This window comes from Staurois parvus, unplaced genomic scaffold (genome assembly GCF_062004578.1).
Source record: "Staurois parvus isolate SC_StPar_1 unplaced genomic scaffold, SC_StPar_1.0 ptg000682l, whole genome shotgun sequence".
In the NCBI taxonomy this organism is placed as follows: domain Eukaryota; kingdom Metazoa; phylum Chordata; class Amphibia; order Anura; family Ranidae; genus Staurois; species Staurois parvus.
The window spans coordinates 8,025,275-8,047,525 of record NW_028318478.1 but is presented as its reverse complement, the minus strand read 5'-3'; the positions used below and the strand labels follow the sequence as shown (position 1 = coordinate 8,047,525).

Here is a 22,251-nt window from a genome sequence, read left to right as displayed (position 1 = left end):
ACCCTACGGACTAAGCCTGGGATGCCATTAAACTTCATGTGTGTAAAGGTTGGGGTCCCAATACTTTTGGCAATATAGTGTATGTAATGGGACATTCAGCATTGCAATAGAGGTAAATTTGCATGACAGCACAGCAAAATCATTGACTTTGCATTGAGCATTGTTGATTACCTATCTTTGTCCCTTTTGTCTGCACAAGCTGCTTAATTATTCAGTGCACCAAACTGGAAACAGTGAAAAATTATAGGCAAATGTATTCATAGAATGCAGCTTTGCTGTATGAATAGCTACTGGATATTGTAGAATGAACCAAAAAAACATTATAATGATGCAATATGACACACTTTAAAGATGGATAGGTTTAATGTAAGTTTGGTCTAAAGCAGACTTCTAGCCTAAATCTAACTAGTCTTGAAAATATCCCCTTACCCTTCCTAACACCTATGCTGACTAGCCTGTCTAAAAACATACCAATTTTCAGCCTGCTCCTGTCTGTTCACATGATACGCCCTTCCTGTGTTGGCCAGTGGCAGCTACAGGGGAGAGGAGGGAGCTCCAACAAAGGCTGGGACATGGGAACCTATGGATGATGCCACCACTCCAAGGCATTCCAAGCCATTGTCAAGTGTTCCCTCCTCTCCCTTGCAATCGCCATTGGCTGACACAGGGGATCACGTTACCAGACTGGAGAGGGTTAAGAATAGATAAGTATTCATCTTTTTTACACTGGTTAGTTAGCATAGGTATTAGGGGTGAAGAGGGGACATTTTTAAGACTAGTTAGGTTGAGGCTGAAATTCTACTTTAGGTAAAAGTGAGACTTAAGCCTGGTACACATAATGAGAATATCGGACGAATGATCATCTGTTTTTTTTTTGCATACTAACTAATGTTACAAAAAGTCTCCTGAGACAGAATCCAACGTCCTGCAATGATGTAATGAGTTGTATTGTATTGCAATGTAATCTTTTATTTTGGTCACTTGATTTTTTGTACATACGAATACTGTACTGATTACACAAAAATCATTTGTTCTGTTATCTTACAAAAAAATGCTCATGCTTATCCTTTCAGATAATTTTGCATGAACTGTTGTGATTTTCTCTAGAAAGCTGGGTACTAATCATCAAATCATTGGATGATTGCTTAGAAGATGATTTTTTTGTCCGATTTTCTCATCATGTGTACTAGGTTTTATTGAGATTAACTGCCTAGCCACATCCAAATATAATCAGCCTATGGGAAACAACACAATTAGTCATATACCTTTTAAAAGAGCTGTTAAGATTGCCATTTCAATATCTTGCTGACCTTCTGATCCCATACGAAAAACAGTGATCTGTTTTGGAGATATGTTAGAAGTAAAGTCAATTGAAATTGGAAAACTACATTAATAATATGATTAATGTTGCAGACAGGCTTAAATTGCATTAATGTGTTCATGACTGAGATTTTGAAAAATAACATTCATGTTATAATATTTTGCAGAAAGGTATATTCCTCCATGCAGCATAATTAAAAATACTGAAATGTTTCAGGGGGCATCTGGTATATCTCACTGTACAGTTTTAAGGAATCTAGTCCATACAACTAGTCTTATGCAGGCCACAGATGGGTCGAAAATCGGCCGATTTTTCTTTAAAAAAAATGAAAAATCGGTCGTTCAAGCGGCTGATGTTACCAGCAATGGTAAAAAAAATCGGCCGATTTTCATCCCGTCCACAGCCGGCAAAAAGTGTCCCTGCAGAGAGCTCCGCTATTTCTTTGACAGTTCCTTGACATTTATAGCGGTTGCAACAATGTATTTGTATCCATTTAGGATACAGATGTTTTTATTCGAAAAATAGATACATTGTTGCAACCGCTATAAATGTCAAGGAACTGTCAAAGAAATAGCGGAGCTCTCTGCAGGGACACTTTTTGCCGGACTGGAATTCCTCTTCTTCTTCATCCTCTTCTTCATCTTTATCCTCTTCTTCATCCTCTTCTTCTTCCTCTTCTTCATCATTCTCTTCTTCATCCTCTTCTTCTTCCTATTCTTCATCCTCTTCTTCATCCTCTTCTTCTTCTTCATCCTCTTCTTCTTCATCCTCTTCTTCTTCTTCCTCTTCTTCTTCATCCTCTTCTTCTTCATCCTCTTCTTCATCCTCTTCTTCTTCCTCTTCTTCTTTTTCTTCTTCTTCTTCATCCTCTTCTTCATCCTCATCCTCTTCTTCTTCTTCCTCTTCTTCTTCTTCCTCTTCTTCATCCTCTTCTTCATCCTCTTCTTCTTCTTATTCTTCATCCTCTTCCTCTTCTTCATCCTCTTCTTCATCCTCTTCTTCTTCTTCATCCTCTTCTTCTTCCTATTCTTCTTCCTCCACTTCTACTTCTTCTTCATCCTCTTCTTCTTCTTCATCCTCTTCTTCTTCCTATTCTTCTTCTTCCTCCTCTTCTTCTTCTTCCTCTTCTTCATCCTCCTCTTCTTCATCCTCCTCTTCTTCATCCTCATCTTCTTCCTCTTCTTCATCCTCTTCATCCTTCTTCTTCATCCTCTTCTTCTTCCTCTTCTTCCTCTTCTTCATCCTCTTCTTCATCCTCTTCTTCTTCTTCATCCTCTTCTTCTTCCTCTTCTTCTTCATTATCTGCTTCTTCCTCTTCATCCTCTTCTTCCTCTTCTTCATCCTCCTCTTCATCCTCTTCCTCTTCTTCTTCTTCATCCTCTTCTTCTTTTTCTTCTTCTTTTTGTCTTCCTCTTGCAGGTCACTGCTCATGCGCAGATTTTTTTATCGGTAAAAAGATCGGCCGATTTGCCCATCATTGCCACGAAAATCGGCCAATTTTTTTCCAACTTTACCGATAAAAAAAATCTGCCAAAATACCGAAAAATGGCCGAACAATTAGCCCACTAACGATCCGAAAATCGGCCGATTTTATTTTCGGCCGAAAAATCGGCCAAATTTCGACCCATCTATGGCCTGCATAACACATTTTGTAATTCATTTTTTTCTTTTCTTTTTATTTATTCAGGTACTTAATTTGTTAAAGTAAGTCATGTTTGGTTTGTTCGAGCATGATTAAAATTATACTATCATGTTACTGATATAGAAGATAGAAAAAATAAACCCCATAAAAAAAGATACATTTTATATATTTTATATATATATATATATATATATATATATATATACTAAAGTTATCACTTTAAATGCACTTTCTGTTCAATAATTAAAACAAAACATTTCTCAAACCATTTGTTGGTTAACTATCGATCTATAGCTTAATAGTGTAACCAAGGCTAATGATGTTAGATTGTATCTTTTCATTCATTTCATGATGAAAGATTAACCTCAGCAAAAATTGATGCATATATTTTGGTTGGAAACCAGTGAGCTGAATCACCCACAGGCTTCTTATGTCTTTCAAAGACACTAGTGACAAAACTTTCATGTGGTTTTTCTGACCTCTTCACATGATTCATAAAGAAGGTGTCTCACGTTTGCAGCTGAGCCATTCACCTATTTGTTTAGGCCTGTTGCACACAGGAAGAAAAAATGCCACTGTTAGACGTGTCTGGCATTTTTTCTTTTCTTTTTAATGCCTATAAACACAGTTCTATGTTAGAATATATGGTCATTTTAACTACTTTAAGACTGGCATTTATAATGTACATTTATGTTTTGGGTTTAAAGTGGTATACCGGGTTGATGCCTACAGCTACAGACATTATCCTGGTATTGTTTTTTCATCCAGCGATGCCATTTTGTGTAAAAGCAATCCTAGAGGCTAATTAGCCACTGGATTGCTTTTACTGGCAGTGGAAGTGGTCCCGCCCTCCCACTGCTGTTCAGTGCAGTTCTGCCAACTTACCATAGAGGTGATCAGGGACCTGATCTTCCCCGATCACCTCTATGGTATGAGAAACCGTAAACGGTTCCAGTTTCTGTAAACAGTAAACAGCCAATTTTGGGTTAGAAAAGCATTGGGTCGAACCGATCTGAGTTTGATCTGATGCATTTATGGGCAGAGGAGACATCTGGGGTCTAATAGACCCCAGATGTCTCAGTAAAAAGGACCTGTCGCTGCTTATTGCTATCACAAGGGATGTTTACATTCCTTGTGATTGCAATAAAAGTGACCAAAAAAGTTTAAAGAGTCAGAGCGAGAACAATAATTCTAGTACCAGACCTCCTGTGCAACTCTAAACTGGCAACCTGTGAAGGCTTTTAAAGCATTGAGTCAAAAAAAATATATATATATTTGTGAGCTTCTATGGTAAATGGTGACCGTGTTAATCAATTAGTTACATAAATAAACACTCATGTGGTTTACTGGCACTCAGACCAACTCATTAAATAGTGTTTTGTGACTCAACATAATTAAACCAATAGTACCGCGCCCCCATATAAAACTATGTATCAAAAACCTCATATACCTTGTGATACTGTCTCCAAAATTGTGAATTATATATATATCAGAAGTATAATATATAACATATATTACACCCTATAATAATCAAATTAATACAGTGCTGATTATCCCCTGTGAGATCTGAAATTAATATCAGTGAACCAAAGTCAATATATAAATAAACACAAGGTTCTCTTCCAATTCAATTCTAAAAAGAAATTCCACTCCAAAATCCAAGTGCAGTGTGATCTTATTATGCGCTCACCTTATGTTTTGCCCAAGAATGTAGGCAAAACTCGCTTTTTGTCCTCATAGGACTGATGAAACCATATTCCTCCTGTGTAAGATTTCTCCAAATGTTAAAATGTATATGGATAGTTGTAGTTAGGTATTATTCTACCTGGGGTCTCTCCAATTAATTCGAATAGAATCATAATCCCCTGATGAAGTCACATGACCCGGTGGCGCAACGCATAGAGGAAGGGCTCTGACGTCACGACGTTGTCTCAGATAAGAACGGTGAGTATAGCAGACACAGTAGGCTATGATCTCACTATTTCAGCTTATTGTAAATTGCACAAATGTGAGTGGTACTTTGATCAGTAATAAATTACAAATTTTAAAAGAATGAGGCACCATGGTTTCTGTTTTCTCTTATGATATCCATCTGTGACACATTGGAGAGAGGTAACTAAAGGAAGGAGGAGACCCCTGGAGGGGAAAAGGGAGACATCGGTCCATTCCTTTACACAGAAGACCAACTGATTGGAGAGACCCCAGGTGGAATAATACCTAACTACAACTATCCATATAACATTTGGAGAAATCTTACACAGGAGGAATATGGTTTCATCAGTCCTATGAGGACAAAAAGCGAGTTTTGCCTATATTCTTAGGCAAAACATAAGGTGAGCGCATAATAAGATCACACCGCACTTGGATTTTGGAGTGGAATATCTTTTTGGAATTGAATTGGAAGAGGACCTTGTTTTTATTTATATATTGACTTTGTTTCACTGATATTAATTTCAGATCTCACAGGGGATAATCAGCACTGTATTAATTTGATTATCATAGGGTGTAATATATGTTATATATTATACTTCTGATATATATAATTCACAATTTTGGAGACAGTATCACAAGGTATATAAGGTTTTTGATACATGGCTTTTAAAGCATTGCCTATAGAGATTTTTAAGTACCATAGTGCTGTGCCATTCCATAAGTGTGTGCCATTTTAGAGAGTGGCATGTTAAGTATCTATTTACTCAGCGTAACATTCTCATTATTCTCTAGAGCCTCTGCTTAAAAACATGTATAATGTTTGGGGGTTCTAACTAATTTTCTAGCAAAACAAAATACAGATTTTTTTCACGTAAACAAAAAGTGTCAGAAAAGGCCTGGTCTTCAACTGGTTAAAGAGGAGTTCCAGCCCCCTCTCCCAAAAATTCTAAGTCAGCAGCTACAAATACATTAGCTGCAGACTTTTAATATTAGGGCACTTACCTGTCCAGGGATCCAGCGGTGTCCTCACCCCGAGCCGATTCTTCAATCAGCTGTTGGGTGCTAGTGCTGCCATCTTGACTAAGGGAAACTGACAGTGAAGCCTTGAGGTTTCACATCCAGTTTCCTACTTTGTGAATAATCCACAGCTTTCTGGGACCTATGAAATATCCCAGGGGGCTGTGGGGGGGAAGGAGGGGGGCCAAACTTTAGTCTCAGTTCGCTGTGGAGAAATAAGCCAGAAGTGGAAGCAGATACCCGTCAAAATCAGGTACCCATTCCCGCCTCCCCCCAAAAAAGTGCCAAACGTGGCAGCGAAGGAGGGAGGAGACAGATAAGCAGAGCTTCCACTTTTGGGTGGAACTTCACTTTAAGAACAGCGTTTCCATGCATAAAAAATGGACCAAAGCCATGTTTAGTGAGGAGCTTTTTAGCATAAGTGTTGCGCTTATACATATAGTGTACAGGGGGAGCATGTGACACATAAATAATGTTTATGTTTACTTTATGAGGCTTGTGTATCACATAGTAACTCCATTTGGTACTTGCTTAGACAGACATACAAGAGCCTTTAGTTGTACTTTATGTTCCCCTCTCCTCTACACAGCTCATTGTTATCAGAAAGGGGGGCTTTTCCCATAGAGTTAATTATAAGTGATGTGTGGCTTTTCCATATGTTCACAAATGTATATGTCTTCTGGTAAAAGTAATAGTAAAATTTTAAAAGCAGGTTTAATTAGGTCTTTTTTGCTAACTGGCAGGGTTATGTGTATGGGGATTTGTATAAAGAACACATACTGTAATATATCAAAGTCTATATGTCAACATAATTTGCTGTCTTGTCTTTCTAGCATATAATACACCATATGACCCGGAACACTAAGAGGAATCAGGACATAGACATTTACAAATATGTCTTATTTTTCAAGCAGGCATACAGTTGTGCATACCTTAAAATGAACCTAACATAAAAGTTGGCATACCTTGGCATAAATCATGAAATTATGACATTGATATTGAAAATATGATTGATCATGCTAAAATAGCCTGTCTTTTATTTAAGTGTAGTGATCATAGGAAGCCATTTATTATCATATAGCTATTTGGCTCCTTTTTAAATCATAATGATAACGGAAATCACTCAAATGGTCCTGATCAAAAGTTTATATACCCTGGAATGTTGGGGCTTGGTACAGACACACAAGGTGAGGGACACAGGCTAAAATGTCAATTAAAGGTTAAATTTACACATCTGTGGCTTTTTTAATTGCAATTAGTGCATGTGTAGAAAAATTCAATGAGTTTGTTATCTCGCAAGTGGATGCACTGAGCAGGCTAGATACTGAGCCATGGGGGTCCGAAAAGAACTGTCAAGAGACCCACATAACAAGGTACTGGAACTTTATAAAGATGGAAAAGGATATAGAAAGATATCCAAAGCCTTGAATATGCCAGTCAGTACTGTTCAATCACTAAGAACTGAAAAATTCAGAGATCTATTGATACCAAGCCAAGGTCAGGTAGACCAAAAAGAATTCCAGCTACAACAGCCAGAAGAATTGTTCTGGATGGAAAGAAAAACCCACAAGTAACTTGAGGAGAAATACAGGCTGCTCTGGAAAAAGACAATGGGGTTGTTTTGAAGCAGCACAATACGACGATACTTGAACAAAGATGAGCTGCATGGTCAAGCTACCAGAAAGAAGCCTTTACTGCGGCAATGCACAAAAAAATCCCAGTTACAATATGCCCAACAACACCTTGACATGCTTCACTTGGCTTTTTTTGTAGCATCGTATTGTGCTTTTTCAAAATGACCACACCAACACCAAATACAGCAGCCTGTATTTTTCCTGAGGTTGTCTGTGGGTTTTTCTTTGTTCTTCTGGCAGTTAGGGCTTCAATCTTTCTTGGTCTACCTGTACTTGGCTTAGCATCAAGAGATCCCAGAAGCTTTGGATAGAGGTAAATACACAGTAAACAGGATGTGCTTTGTCCAGATCTCATGTCTCAGGTTTATAACCACTTTAAAGCTTTAGTTGAGAAGAAAGGTAGTGGCAACAGGCAAAACAATGAGCCTGATGTAAAAACATACAAGAAAGAAAAAACAGGCATGTATTTGAAAGTATAGGAAGGTGGAGGTGATGTCCACAGCATACTTTCCATTTTAGTACAGCTACAAAATAAAAGCAAACAACTGATTTGTTTATCAAAGCAACACTTCAGTTGATAACAGATTATAAGTAGGGTTGAGTTTAGGGTTTGGTCCGCAATCAAGTTTGGACTGAACTTTGGCTGCTCGGACATTCATGCGCCAGCTGACCATTGTATATCATAATGGCTTTCCTACATCAATGCCATTTGTTTGACAGTCCTAAGCCTGTAGGCAGGTGCAGCGGTACTGCAGTTGGAAAGGAAGTCAGGAGAAGCCTGGTTTTTCTATGACTGCTTGGTCTTCGGAGGCAGCGTTTCGGTTGGCTACACTGTATTCAGGTGACCCCTGGCAGTCATCTTGGGTCAGCAGAGTCTTTTTAAGTCACTACCCCTAGGTTTTGGCGCTCATTTGCGAAGTGGACAGAGTAGGGAAAGAGCACCCATCTGTCAGGGAAAGTGATTAGTGGCAGAGAGAGGTTCTGGACAAGTAGGGACAGGTTAGGGACAAGCCATCCTGCATCAGAAGCCTCCTCATAGAGACTGGACTAACCAGGCAGCATTCCATCTTCTGAGACTTTTGGTGCATCTTACCAGCTGTATATCCAAATTGCACAGAACTGTGAGTGTTTCCCGTAGGGGCGTTCTCCTGTGGGGCTGATTGTAAGTTGAGCATTCTCTTCAATACAAGTTTGGGATACCTGCAGGGGCGGACTGACCATTTGAGCACTCGGCCACTGCTCGAGGGCCCGAGGTCAGTAGGGGGCCCCATGAGATGCCCCTGGTACCTTTCATTGGCTTTTTCATAGGCTTTTTTGGGTGTGGGTGAGGACACAGGGGCCCCATGATCTCCTACTGCCCAGGGGCCCCATGAGTTGTCAGTCCGCCCCTGGGTACCTGCAACCGAACTCTTACTTTCGCCACACCACATACCTACTAGAAAATGGGCATTAAGGTTTTTTAACATTTGGCTTCCATTAACTTCAGTGAGATTTGGAGTCAGCACCCGAACTTTAGTCATGTTCAGTGATCCCGCATTGACTTGAACCTAGGTACGTTTGGTTCATCCCTAAGTTGCATCATATATTTTTATGAATTTTAAGTTGTATCACAAGCATCTGTGTGATAGTTGTCTCTTGTATGAAAATCTTTAAAGTGGAACCAAACAAAAAATAAATATTTGCTTTGTTATAATGCTAAAAAGAGAAAACTGGCTCAAATTTCTGTAATAGTCTCATGCGCTTAGGCCTAACAAGAAATATTTCAGGGAAGTTACAGAATGTCCCATCTCCAGGCCCAGGCTGCCAATTTGGCTATATACAACTAATGTTTGTATAAATGAGAGTATCCATGGCCTGGTGGGACAGAGGAATGGTCATATATACAAAATGTCCCGCCTGGCTTGCTTATTTTGTTTCTTCTGATGTAAATGTATAACCAGATGTGTTATAATGAGGTGGGCTTAAAGAAAACAAAAAAACAAGAAAAAACAAGAAAACAAAAAAGGACTAAACCAGTGTAAACACAGTAGAGCTTTCCTAAAATAGAAGGTATCTGTGTATCTCACTTTCATTGCCAATTCAAAAACAATGGGTTTTTTCAACATTTTTGGAGAATAGGCGATGCCATGAAAATATTTTTGGGCCAACTGTGCATCCCGAACCGATGGTTTATAGCGTTGACATGGCCTATTAAAATAGAGCCATTTATTGGAATACCTGTGATGTAACTGCTGAAATAATATGCAAATTTTGAGGTAGATTAAACTGCATGTGTGGCCTTGAGGTAATCAGGATAAAACTAGTCTATGGTGCCATATTATTGAAATCTAGCTCTAACGTGATGCTTCAAATTGGATCTATCCCATGATTTGGAAACCATATATCTACCAGTACTTTCTATGCTGCTTAAAGGCTGCTGAAAATCTCAAATTCATTTTCATGTGTGTTGAAAAACATCAAAATGTGCTTTTTCACTTATTATAACTGTTGAGAATGTGTGACTTGCCTTCAGTAAAACATCCCCTCTGTGTGGTAGACCAGGAGAAAGTGGTGTAAGCCGTGCTTATAATATATATTTATAATATATTATAAATAATCAGTGTTCTCAATTCTTTCTTTCTTTTTTTACTCAGTATACTGCAATATCATAGCTCAGAATGAAACACTCAATTTGGAAAGCAGAGACACGACCATTACATTTAAATTCTGTTTAGCAAGTGATAGCTTTCAGTAAGTTTCTAATGCAATCCAGTAAATGCAGCAACTCTGCTAAAATCCTGATGTCCACTTAATTTATCCTAATATGTAATGTTCTGCAAAATAAACACAAGCTGCGGAGCAAAGCTGAATCTTACTTGTGGATGTAAGAAACATCTTAGTGCTGACATGTTTTACTTTTGAAATCCTATGTGTTTGGCAAGCGAGGAGGGTGTACCAACACAAAAAGCAGGTATGTTCTAGGATAACTTAAAAGAAAATGGGGTGAAAGGTTGCAGTCCTCTGCAACCCATGTGCTTCAAAGCTACCTTACCTTGTTAAAAAAATAATTCCATTACATCATGGGAATACTGGTATCAGCTCTCGCAGCAATGACATGGTCACTAGACTGTACCACGGGCTCACATGGCCTCGAGCTGTTGGTGACAGCTCAGTGAGTGTGCTGGGAGTGCACAGTGAGTGTGCTCTAAGCACACAACCCCAGGCCACCATTTAAAATATGTGTGGTGAATGGGCATAATAGACAACTGTTCTTACCATGTACAGTATATGCTTTACTTGGTTAGCAAAAGGTTAATGGTACCACAAGGCACTACTGCATGTAAGATGTGTTGTGATAATACACATATAAATGCTACGCAAAATGTGATTTGGCCATAAAGTTGGTATAAACAGCCACCTTGTCTACCAAGCTCATTTTTGTAGTGTGTCTTAAAGCAAATCCTGTTTGTGGTAATATTTTATATTCTCTGTTAATGTCCTGTTTCTGTTCAAAGTTTAGTTTTTGTTAAAATAACCATCGAGTAGGATTGGATTAAGGAGGATACCCTCCAGCCTACAACCAGCCATGATGGAGTGACCATAGCTCCACTTCTTTCTGTCTATCCCCCAGTCGCCCTTCTTCTTTCCTACTTTTCTCTTCAACTGGTTTATTCTCAGTCACCTCTCTGTCTGGAAGCAAGTCTTACATACTCAATTGCACCGTTTCTATTAACAGACACCTGACAGCTAAATTACATTACTTTTCACTGGTTTTCCAATGAAGGCAACCTTTAACAAATTTGGAAGGGCCATCTACTTCTTAGACTCACTAGATAATAGTGATTCAGCATTAGTGCTTTCTGTCTTTTATCACCAGCAACTAAGTACCTATGCAACGTCTTTGGGTGTGTACGTTCTATCACCTGTGGAAGATATGATATTTACCACCTCTGTACTTTTTATGTTCCTTGTATATGCAACTTCTGTTATAAAAACCTCAATGAAACAGGACTGAACAAAATAACATCCTGTTTACCTGGGATACGTATACAAACTAAATGTCATAATAACATTAAAAGTTAATGTGTATCTAAACCCACAATCAAAAATGTAATATATTGCAGCTTACAAGCCCTTGGTGTGGTGGTTGTATTCATTTACTTTTTTCAAGCTATTTTTGTTGTATTTTCACCTGGTGATCCTGTAAATAATATCATTCCTGTCCCTAGGTGGCTATGTCACTCCTTCACTGATCTATGGAAGGAGCCATAGTTGTCACCCTAGGCTGCTCTACTGATATATATATACAAAAAATAGGTGCTGCAACGCTCCAAAAGGAGTATGTATCTCACCGTGCGACTCCTGTGGTTTCCATCAGCTGAACCAGTAAATCAAATCATGTAGGATTGGCCCCCCTCTGCCAATCCCTCCACTGGCTTCCGATTGTGCAACGGATCAAATTCAAAATCCTAACTCTGACGTACAAAGCTGTCCACCATACTGCCCCAAATTACATCACCGACCTAATATCCAAGTACCACCCAACACGCACACTCCGCTCCTCACAAGACCTCCTTCTCTCTAGTTCCCTGGTCTCCTCCTCCCATGCCCGCCTCCAGGATTTCTCCAGGGTGTCACCCATCCTCTGGAACTCCCTGCCCCAACCCATCAGGCTATAACCTACTCTCCTCTCCTTTAGGCATACCCTGAAAACCCACCTCTTCAGGGAAGCCTACCCCACCCCCTGCTAATTTGCTGACCTCCTCCACTCTTCCTACCACTCCATCCCCCACAGCTATCTCCTCCTGTACCACCATCCCCTCCCTCCTAGATTGTAAGCTCGAAAGAGCAGGGCCCTCGATCCCCTCATGTATCGCATTGTATTGTTACTGTACTGTCGCATGTTTTGTCCCCCTTTGTAATGTACAGTGCTGAGTGAACTGTTGGCACTTTATAAATACTGTATAATAATAATAATAATAATTGGAAACAAGGTGAAGATGAATTGTTCAAATTTTATTTAGATACGGAGTAAAAAAAAACCCAGCATGCAAGCAAGCAACTTGTATTCTGGAACTATTTTACTCCGTATCTGAATAAAATTTCTACAATTTATCTTCACCTTGTTGCTGATCCTATGTGATTTGATTTTCTCTGCTGATATAGACTACAGACATGTCCAAAACACTTCATCTCCCTTTCCTGGGGACAGAACAGTTGGTAATTCACAGAAGATAACTAGGAAGGAAAATATTCTTCTGTTCAGCTCATAGAAAGTGACAAGGCCACTGCATTTTTTGGCAAGATCAGCAGTTATTTTCTGTATTTGCTGTAAATGACCTTATGTGAATGCCGCCACACATCTAAGGACTGTAAGCCACAATATATTGCATTTTTGTTCTTGGGTTTAGTTATCCTTTAACCTATGCATCTTTAAACTTTGCCTTTTTTGTTTCTACCCTGCCCAATGAATTGCCTTGGTTTATGATCGAACTAAAAATTGTCAATAAAATTATGTGAAAAACAATATATTGAAGGAAAAACTTAACAGTTCCCTCTTACATCAAAAAATGATTTCTTTACTTAATAAAACATGGAATGCTGTTCTCATGTCTATATAATGTTTGAGTATACAAGCTGTAACCATTGGCTTCCCATACAGTTAATCATCTTCAATCTCACTTTTAGCAGTAGGTTTTATGTAACTAAAGATAGTTCACTTTTTGTATATTTTCTCTGACTATTAATAGGAAGCTTTACAGAACCATAAAGGATCCTGCATTTTAAAGATAACTGAAGGTACATTTGACAGATGTCTCTCGTATTCATGACTTTGCTTAAAGAGGAATTACTGTTTATGCAATATTGGTTAAACAAACAAATCTTCCTATTCTGCCACTTAGTGATATGCATGTGATTAGGTAAATCATGTAATGTAATCATTTTAGGTACTACAGCAGGAAACAACAAACTTTCTAAACAAAGGGTCAGTTTGCTGTCCTTTTGGGCTCGTTCACACTATGGTGCAGAGACATCAGTTTTTCTGCATGTGTTTTGCATAGGCACTACAAAATCATTTGTTCTCCATGTGTCCTGTTCACACCACAACACTAGTATCACGTGCGGATTTTTTCTGCACAGGAATTTGCAACATGTATAAATCTCATCGAAGTGTGCATAAAAATGCATATAATCTGATGTCTCTGCAAGAGAAATCTGCGCATCAGTTTCCCTCAGTTTTCTGTACATATGGTGTGAACGAGGCCTCAGACTTTGGGGGGCAGAATGTGGCCAGCGGGAGTAAAAAATGACCCAACATCTATGGAAGTAGACATCGGGGTTGATTTACTAAAAAAGGAGAGTGCAAAATCTGGTGCAGCTTTGAATAGAAACCAATCAGCTTCCATTTTTTTTGTCAAAGTTTAATTGAATAAGTGAAGCTGATTGGCTACCATGCACAGCTGCACCAGTATTTGCACTCTCCAGTTTTAGTAAATCAACCCCAATATATCAAGCTTGGTGGTGTGTGGAATTAAAATAAATTACATTGTGCCTATGGTCAGTAAAAGGAGGAATAGTGTCCCATCATTGGTATTAGTCAGAGGATTAGTGCCCTATCATTGGCACCAGTAGTAGGAATAGTGCACAATTATTGATATCAGTTAGAGGAAGAGTGACACATTGTTGGTGTCAGTGGGTGGGACAGTGCCCCAAGGACCAAATAAAGATAAAGGTAAACAAAGGGCCCCTCGCAGTTCACAGACTGCAGTTTGGAGACCACTGTACTAGAGATTTGTCTCATTACAAAGAGGCCTGGCCATGATCCCCTCATGTTTTGCATTGTATTGTTGTTGTTCTGTCACATGTTCTGTCCCCCTTTGTAATGTACAGTGCTGAGCGAACTATTGGCGCTTTATAAATACTATATAATAATAATAATAATACCGTATTTTCCGGCGTATAAGACGACTTTTTACCCCTTGAAAATCTTCTCTAAAGTCGGGGGTCATCTTATACGCTGGTATATGGCATGCTGACACTTTTTAGGGGGTGCCGCCGCCCCCCCCTTCCAAGGGAAGGGACACTAAGTACAGGGGTGGGCAGGGGCTGCTGTCTCGTACCTGGCTCCGGTCCCACGACGATCCGGTCCAGGAAGCGCGGCTGCTCCTTCATTCGGTTCGGCCACTGGATGTTCGCACGGCTGCTCGGCTCCGCCTCCTCACTGGTGATTGGCCGCCAGAACTGTAGCTCAGGAAAGGCACACAGGCGGCCAATCACCGGCGAGGAGGCGGAGCCGAGCGGCCCCGTCAAAATCGAGTGAAGGAGCAGCCGGTAAGTGTGCCGTCCAGAGGTGCTTCTGCAACCACATATGCTGGCTGCAGCAGCACCATACTAGAACAGGGGTCAGCAAGTGTCATTGGTGTCAGTGGGAGGAATAGTGCCCCATCATTGGTATCACTGATACCAATGATGGGGCATTATTCCTCCCACTGACACCAACGATGGGGCACTATTCCCCCCCCACTGACAACAACAATGGGGCACTATTCCTCCCCCCACTGACACCAACGATGGGGCACTATTCCTCCCCCCCAATGACAAAAACAATGGGGCACTATTCCACCCCCCACTGACACCAATGATGGGGCACTATTCCACCCCCCACTGACCCCAATGTTGGGACACTATTCCTCCCACTGACACCAATGTTGGGACACTATTCCTCCCACTGACACCAATGTTGGGACACTATTCCTCACAATGACACCAATGATGGGGCACGATTCCTCCCACTGACACCAAAGATGGGGCACTATTCCCCCCACTGATACTAATGATGGGGCACTATTCCTGCCACTGACACCAATGATGGGGCGCTATTCCTCCCACTGACACCAATAATGGGGTGCTATTCCTCCCACTGACACCAATGATGGGACACTATTCCTCCCACTGACACCAATGATGGGGCACGATTCGTCGCTCTGACACCAATGATGGGGCACTATTCCTCCCACTGATACCAATGATGGGGCACTATTCCTCCCACTAATACCAATGATGGGGCACTATTCCTCCCACTGACACCAATGATGGGGCACGATTCTTCCCACTGACACCAATGATGGGGCACGATTCTTCCCACTGACACCAATGATGGGGCACGATTCTTCCCACTGGTGTGCATTGGAAGAGGGGTAGTCTTATACGGCGAGTATAGCCCAAACACTACATTTTAACAGGAAAAGTAGGGGGTCGTCTTATACGCCCAGTCGTCTTATACGCCGGAAAATATGGGTAATAATGGCATATTTTGGCTCATGTGACTTTTTTTGCAGTAAGTGATCAGGAGTGTAAAAGTTGCAGCATGAGAAAGGGAAAGTCTTGGCAAAAGAACAGTGCTAAAGATGGGCAAGAGAACATCTGCAATAGTAATGGTTTAAAAGCAACATTTTCAGCAAGAAGCATGTTGAAGTAAAAATTGGGTACCATGAGATAGGTTGAAGGAGAAAAGCACCGGAGAGTGGTCCCGCAGGAGCATGATCTAAAGAGGAACAGAGGAATCCTGGAAACCATAGCTCTGTACCAAGAAGTGCAGTTTGTAGTACTACAAGAAAATGCTGTATATATAATAGGCATAAAAGAATACCCCATACGCATGTGTATGTGTGTGTGAGTATATATGTATATGTAGGTTTATTTAATTCACATATGTATTGCATCTAAATTATTACAAAAAAACATGGTTATCCTTCAAGATAAATTAGAAAATCCCTTTAAATGTGTGTAATAGAAAGTTTAAGAAACATAAATGCAGAACATGCTGGGGAAAAGCAACCAGTAAAATTCCATACAAGTTACCAATTTTACATTTCCTGCGATTTCCATTTCCTCTAATTTTCACGCTGTCAGCTGACTATTACATAGATGCCTTTAATGGAATATTGTCTCAGGAAATACGTAAAATCCCAAGAATTTGTCAGAGAAATAAAAGCAGGCCTTCATAGAAAAATGCACACAAGAACCGCTTTGTCCTTTCTATGTGAGTGATTTTGTACACGAAATATTACCACATTTGTGTGCTCATTAGACGCGGTCCTGTGATCAGCCAGACACTGACAGTATACAGGGACTAAGAATGGCAGGGTACATTGCATGAGGAATATGACACAGTGACCAGTCACACAAATAAGGCAAATGGAACACAGGAAATCTTTATTAGGGGAAAAGACAATATAAACATTTGTTCTTTTCAGCCAAAATATTCATTAGAATCACAACCATTAGACTGTAAGCTCTAGCAAGCGGTGAGCTTATGTAGATCCATGTTTGTTAATGTGTAAAAACAGGAAATCCAAAATGCAAGTCACCTTACATAGAAATATGTTATATTATATACATACATAGCTATAGTTAAACAATTTTATATTTCCCCATAGTTTTAATGTTTTCTGTATAGCCAAGTAAAACCTATTGTTCTCATTGGAATTTGCAGTATCCTTCAACTGGATTAAATGTCAGGTAGTATTGTATGTAAAATATCAGCCCCCAGATAAAAGCTTTTCACAAACCCAACTGGTAACTGTTTTGATAAACTGATCTTTAGATTGTGAATACACAAAACTGGCCCTTTCTTTATATGCTTGAATGCTTTGCATGAAACCTGTATTGGTGATAAGGTCCATACTAATTACAATTCCACTCCACAAGCAATGTACAGAAATATAACTTGAAACAATACAGAAATATAACTTTTGGGCAACTATGTGGCAATTGAGGTTTACGGTTGATAAATGTAAGGTTCTGCACTTGGGAGCTAAGACTATGCATGCATCATACATACTGGGGGGGGTACAACTGGGGGAATCAATGGTGGAGAAGGATCCGGGAGTTCTGGCAGATCACAAGCTTAATAATGACATGCAATGCCAAGCTGCGGTTTCTAAAGCAAGCAAAATCCTCTCTTGTATTAAAAGGGGTATAGACTCCAGAGAGAGATATCATATTACCCCTGTACAAATCATTAGTAATACCTCATCTGGAATATGCAGCTCAGTTTTGGACACCAATTCACAAAAAGAACATTGGGGAACTGGAGAAAGTACAGAGAAGGGCAACCAAACTGATAAGAGGCATGGAGGAGATCAGCTATGAGGAAAGATTAGAGGAACTGAATTTATTCTCTCTTGAGAAGAGGAGATTAAGGGGGGATATGATCAACATGTATAAATACATCAGTGGTTCATATAGTGAACTCGGTGTAGAGCTATTCACCCTGAGGTCATCACAGAAGATAAGGGGGCACTCTTTACGTCTGGAGGAAAATAAATTTAATATTCAAATATGGAAAGGTTTCTTCACAGTAAGAGCTGTGAAAATGTGGAATAGACTCCCTCAAAAGTTGGTTCTGGCCAACTCAGTGGATTGCTTTAAAAAAGTTCTGGATTCTTTCCTAGATACACAGAATATAACTGGATACTAACATTTATAGGTAAAGTTGATCCAGGGAATATCCGATTGATTGTGGGGGATAAGGAAGGAATTTTTTTTCCCGTGCAGGAGCAAATTGGACCATGCTTTGCTGGGCTTTTTTGCCTTCTTTTGGATCAATTGTGGGTATAGGATTTTAACTTTTTTTTTTTTTTTGGTTGAACTGAATGGACTTTTGTTTTTTTTTCAGCCAGACTAACTATGAAACACTAGGTGGATCAGAAGAATGCCTTGTACTGTATGTGAAAGAAAAGAAATTGAGACACCTTGGTATGTATTTAAAGGATTAGTTCACCTTTGCCAGAAAACTGCCTATGCATATAAGGGATGTCTGTAAATAAAAACAATCTGTGCAGCTCTGACTAAAGTTGAATAATGCCCTTGCTATAACAGTAGGCCATTTACATACCTCATGAAGCCTGACTGGAAACCTCCCAGGGCATTGCTAAGTGAAGCCTAGTCATTACTGCTCACCTCCACCATCACAGTAGTGAGCTCTCAGAACTACTACATCAGGGGAGAGAAAGAGCATGTGAGGGGATCTGAATCAGCTCACTTCTGTGATGGTGGGGGTGATCAGTAATGACTAGGCCTCACTTAGCAACATCCTAGCAATGTCCTCGGACTATTCCAGTCAGATTTCATGAGGTACATCAATGGCCTACACCTATAGCAAGGACATTATTCAACCTTATTCAGAGACACACAGGGGGAGATTTACTAAAGCTGGTTCACTCAGAATCTGGTGCAGCTGTGCATGGTAGTCAATCGGCTTCTAACCTCAGCTTGTTCAGTTAAGCTTTGGCAATAAAACCTGGAAGCTGATTGGTTACTATGCAGAAGTGCGCCTGATTTTGGACTCTCCAGCTTTAGTAAGCCCCATATTTTGTTTTTATCCACAGATGCCCCTTACCTACACAGGCAGTTCTTTGGTGAAGGTGAACTATCCCTTTAAAAATACATTGACTGAAAATATACTACAGGCTACCTGTTTTGTGCACCTGCTTTCATTTGGTTGGTTAGGAATGTAATGAAGATTAATTCAAATGAAATAGCCTTAACTGCATAATCACAAATAATCTAAATAAAACAAATAGTAGAAAGATAGCTTATAGAAAAAGGGGAGAAAAAAATTAAGTAGCACTAATTAGAGTTAAACAAGGGTTAATACACTGAACAGTAACTTTTTTATTTGTAAGGCTGCTCTGACTAATGTTATTGATGCCACGTTCAGATCAAGGCTCTCCCCTTTCACACAAAAAAAAAGGAAATTTATGAAACAATAATGCTACATCATATTTCACAATTAAATTTTCATATACAAGCGTACCTTGGTTTACGAACGCCTTGGTTAACGTAATTTTCAGTTTACCAATGAAAATCCATTGAAAATAATGGCTCGGTTTACAAATTTTTTTTGCAATACGGATTAATTGTTTTCAATGCATTTACAAATTTATTTTTCATCATGTCCCTGTACAGTACTATGCACTTTATAAAGAGTTTTGGACAGATAAGACTTTTCTTTACTTTTTTCTGACCTCCGGAACGGATTGATTGGTTTTCAATGCATTTACAAATTTGTTTTAATCATGTCCCTGTACAGTATTTATGCCTTTAAAGTGCACTTTATAAAGAGTTTTGAACAGATAAAAGACTTTATTTTTACTTTTTTCTGACCTCCAGAACGGATTAATTGGTTTTCAATGCATTCCTATGGAAAACCGTGTTTCGTTTGCGAATTTTTCGCAATACGAAAAGTCCAGCAGAATGGATTAAATTCGTAAACCGAGGTATGCCTGTACTGGGTGCAGACACAACTGGAAGGTATCATTTTACATAGGAGTTTGTTATGGCCCGTTCACACTGCCCTGACAGCTGCCGCACACTAAACTGCAGCGGGTTGGTGTATGGCAGCTGTCCATTGCAGTGAACCGCTAAGACACACAATTGTTTTCAGTGTGTCCTAGAGGTGACTGGCGTTCGTCCAGTGGAACAATGACGGTTACTGTACTATATGTGAACTAACCCTTACAGCTGCTCCTGTTATAATGATTAATTATTGGCTGTCATGCCAGCCATAGTGTCTGGGAAGCTGCTGCTGCTGGGCAAATTAAAGCTGGGAAAAGAAGTTTAACGGCCTACCAAGTCAAAATGCCTGCAACTAGTTGATTTTGGTAACCCCTAATCTGATTTAATTCTTCTAAAATAACATTTCTATTTCAATATGCATCTAGCCATAATATTAGTAACTGCTAAAAAACACATTTTTTTTATTTAGAGAGGTTTTTCCAATAGTATTCTGTTTATAGAGAGGATTGCTTCAATGGTAGCGTAATTTCTGGATAAACACACTCATCTTTAAAAAGATGCTGTAGATGCATTATTTCCTTTTTAGAATACTAAGCTCACATTCACACCAATATAATTTGTCATGCGATTTGACAGTTCAAAATCGCATGACAAATCACACCCTATTTGTGCCTATGGAACCGTTCAAATTGGTGTGACTTCGAATTGAAAAAAGTTTCCTGCACTATTTTTGGGGATTTAATTTGCACAGACATCTGTGCATAAAGTCGCACAGATATCAGGCAAGCCGCACATAAAATTGCACTGACCAGAGGCTTTGAAATTGCGCTGCTTCAAGTGAAGTAGCACAATTTCAAAGCCACATTCAGTGTGAACCAGAGCTTAAACTCATCACTTCAATATAGTAAAAAAAGAATCTCTAAATTAGCACTCATCTTAAATAGCTCAGCAATGGCACTGGAATGCCAATAATCTGCATTTGGTTTTCTTAGTTCCAACATTTTTGTGGATCATATATGACAGCATATGTTTGTTTAGGTACTTTACATTTTTAGCCCAGCTATTATAAGCATGTGATCTGTGAAAGTTCTGTGGCTTGTCTTTAGTTTCAGGCCACATTCACACCTTTGTGTAGCAGGAACACACATTCCCGCTCACTTTTTTTTGGTAGGTGTTTTTCACTCATTTCCACACGTCACACATGGAGCATCTTATTCAAGAAACTAATAAAAGAAGCTCCAGAACCTTTTTGGGTGTGGAGCATTGTGTGTTTTATCAATGCACATTTTGGTATTATGGTAACATGTTTGCCTTGTGACAAAACACTTGGCAAAACAAGTATTTCCTTTATGTTTTGTCATGCATTCAGGAAACGAGAAGTGTGAATGTAGATTAGCTTAGTCCTATATTAGGGTTTCTTTAGAGGTTGCAAGGAGGTTCTTCGAGTTGATCTCATATTTGGTGGTGCCTGCCCAGTTCCTGGGGTCAATGCCACTTGAAAGAGCCAGCAATGTGACACCATTGATCTTTTTAGCTGTCTGTAAGGGTGGCATTCTAACCACCTTTGTAAGGGGGCACTATTTCCTGACTACCAATGTAAGGTGCATTTTTCCCAGTGGCCCACAATGAATTGGTTTCAACAAGGGCTCTCCTAGACGTGAAAAGGATTTCAAAGGTTCCTTGGGGGTAAAAAGTTGAGAAAAGCTGATTTAGGTTTAAAGATTTGTGATCTGTTAAAAGTTTGCCATTTTCCATCTCAGTATGTGCAGAATGGAAGTGAGGATCTACAAAAAGTTCTCTAAATCCTCCAAATATGTATGACTGACCTGATCAAACAAAATATAAATGTCTACTTAAAGTGGACCTTTGCCTTAAATTAAAACTTTTTTCCCTACCTACTCCCCCTCTCATATTTGGATACATTTTTCTTTTAGAGTTTTTGTGCGGGCGAGAATGTGCTGTAGGGTCCCAGAGTCTTAAGGCACATCTGCACACATACGGAGTTCCCACACATACACAAAAGATGGAGTGGGTAGTATGGAAGTCCTAAACTTCACCGTGTCAGGTTTCCTTGCTCATTTAGGACATAGGGACAGTGTCTTTGCAAAAGGAACCACTGATACTAAGCTTACCAGCACTTTCTGTCACTCCTTCCCCGTCACACTAATATCCCCAGTGTCGGCTGGTTTCAGATGCTAGGGTAAGCAGTGATGTCACTTCCTCTGTTATGTGACAGTGCTAAAGCCTATTGTTTGCTTACTAGACCTGAGTATTGTCACGTAGGTCACATAGGTCCCTATACCCAGCTGTGAAAGAGGAAGTAGCAGCAGGGGAGTACTGGCAATGTGCATCAGTGGGTTAAAGGGCAAGTTCACGTTTAGGAGCATATTACACCCATATTTAGGGTGTAGCATGTAACATGC

The 22,251-nt window shown here is 39.7% G+C and overlaps 1 protein-coding gene across 1 annotated transcript in view; it reads right to left on the bottom strand.

The window, feature by feature from the left end:
* TRPM1 (transient receptor potential cation channel subfamily M member 1) overlaps nt 1-22,251 on the bottom strand; it is a 224,436-nt gene that overhangs the window by 81,852 nt on the left and 120,333 nt on the right. Inside the window, exon 9 of the mRNA XM_089652440.1 lies at nt 1,266-1,338. Coding sequence (XP_089508566.1) covers nt 1,266-1,338 — 73 coding nt within the window. The remainder of the gene's footprint in view (nt 1-1,265; nt 1,339-22,251) is intronic.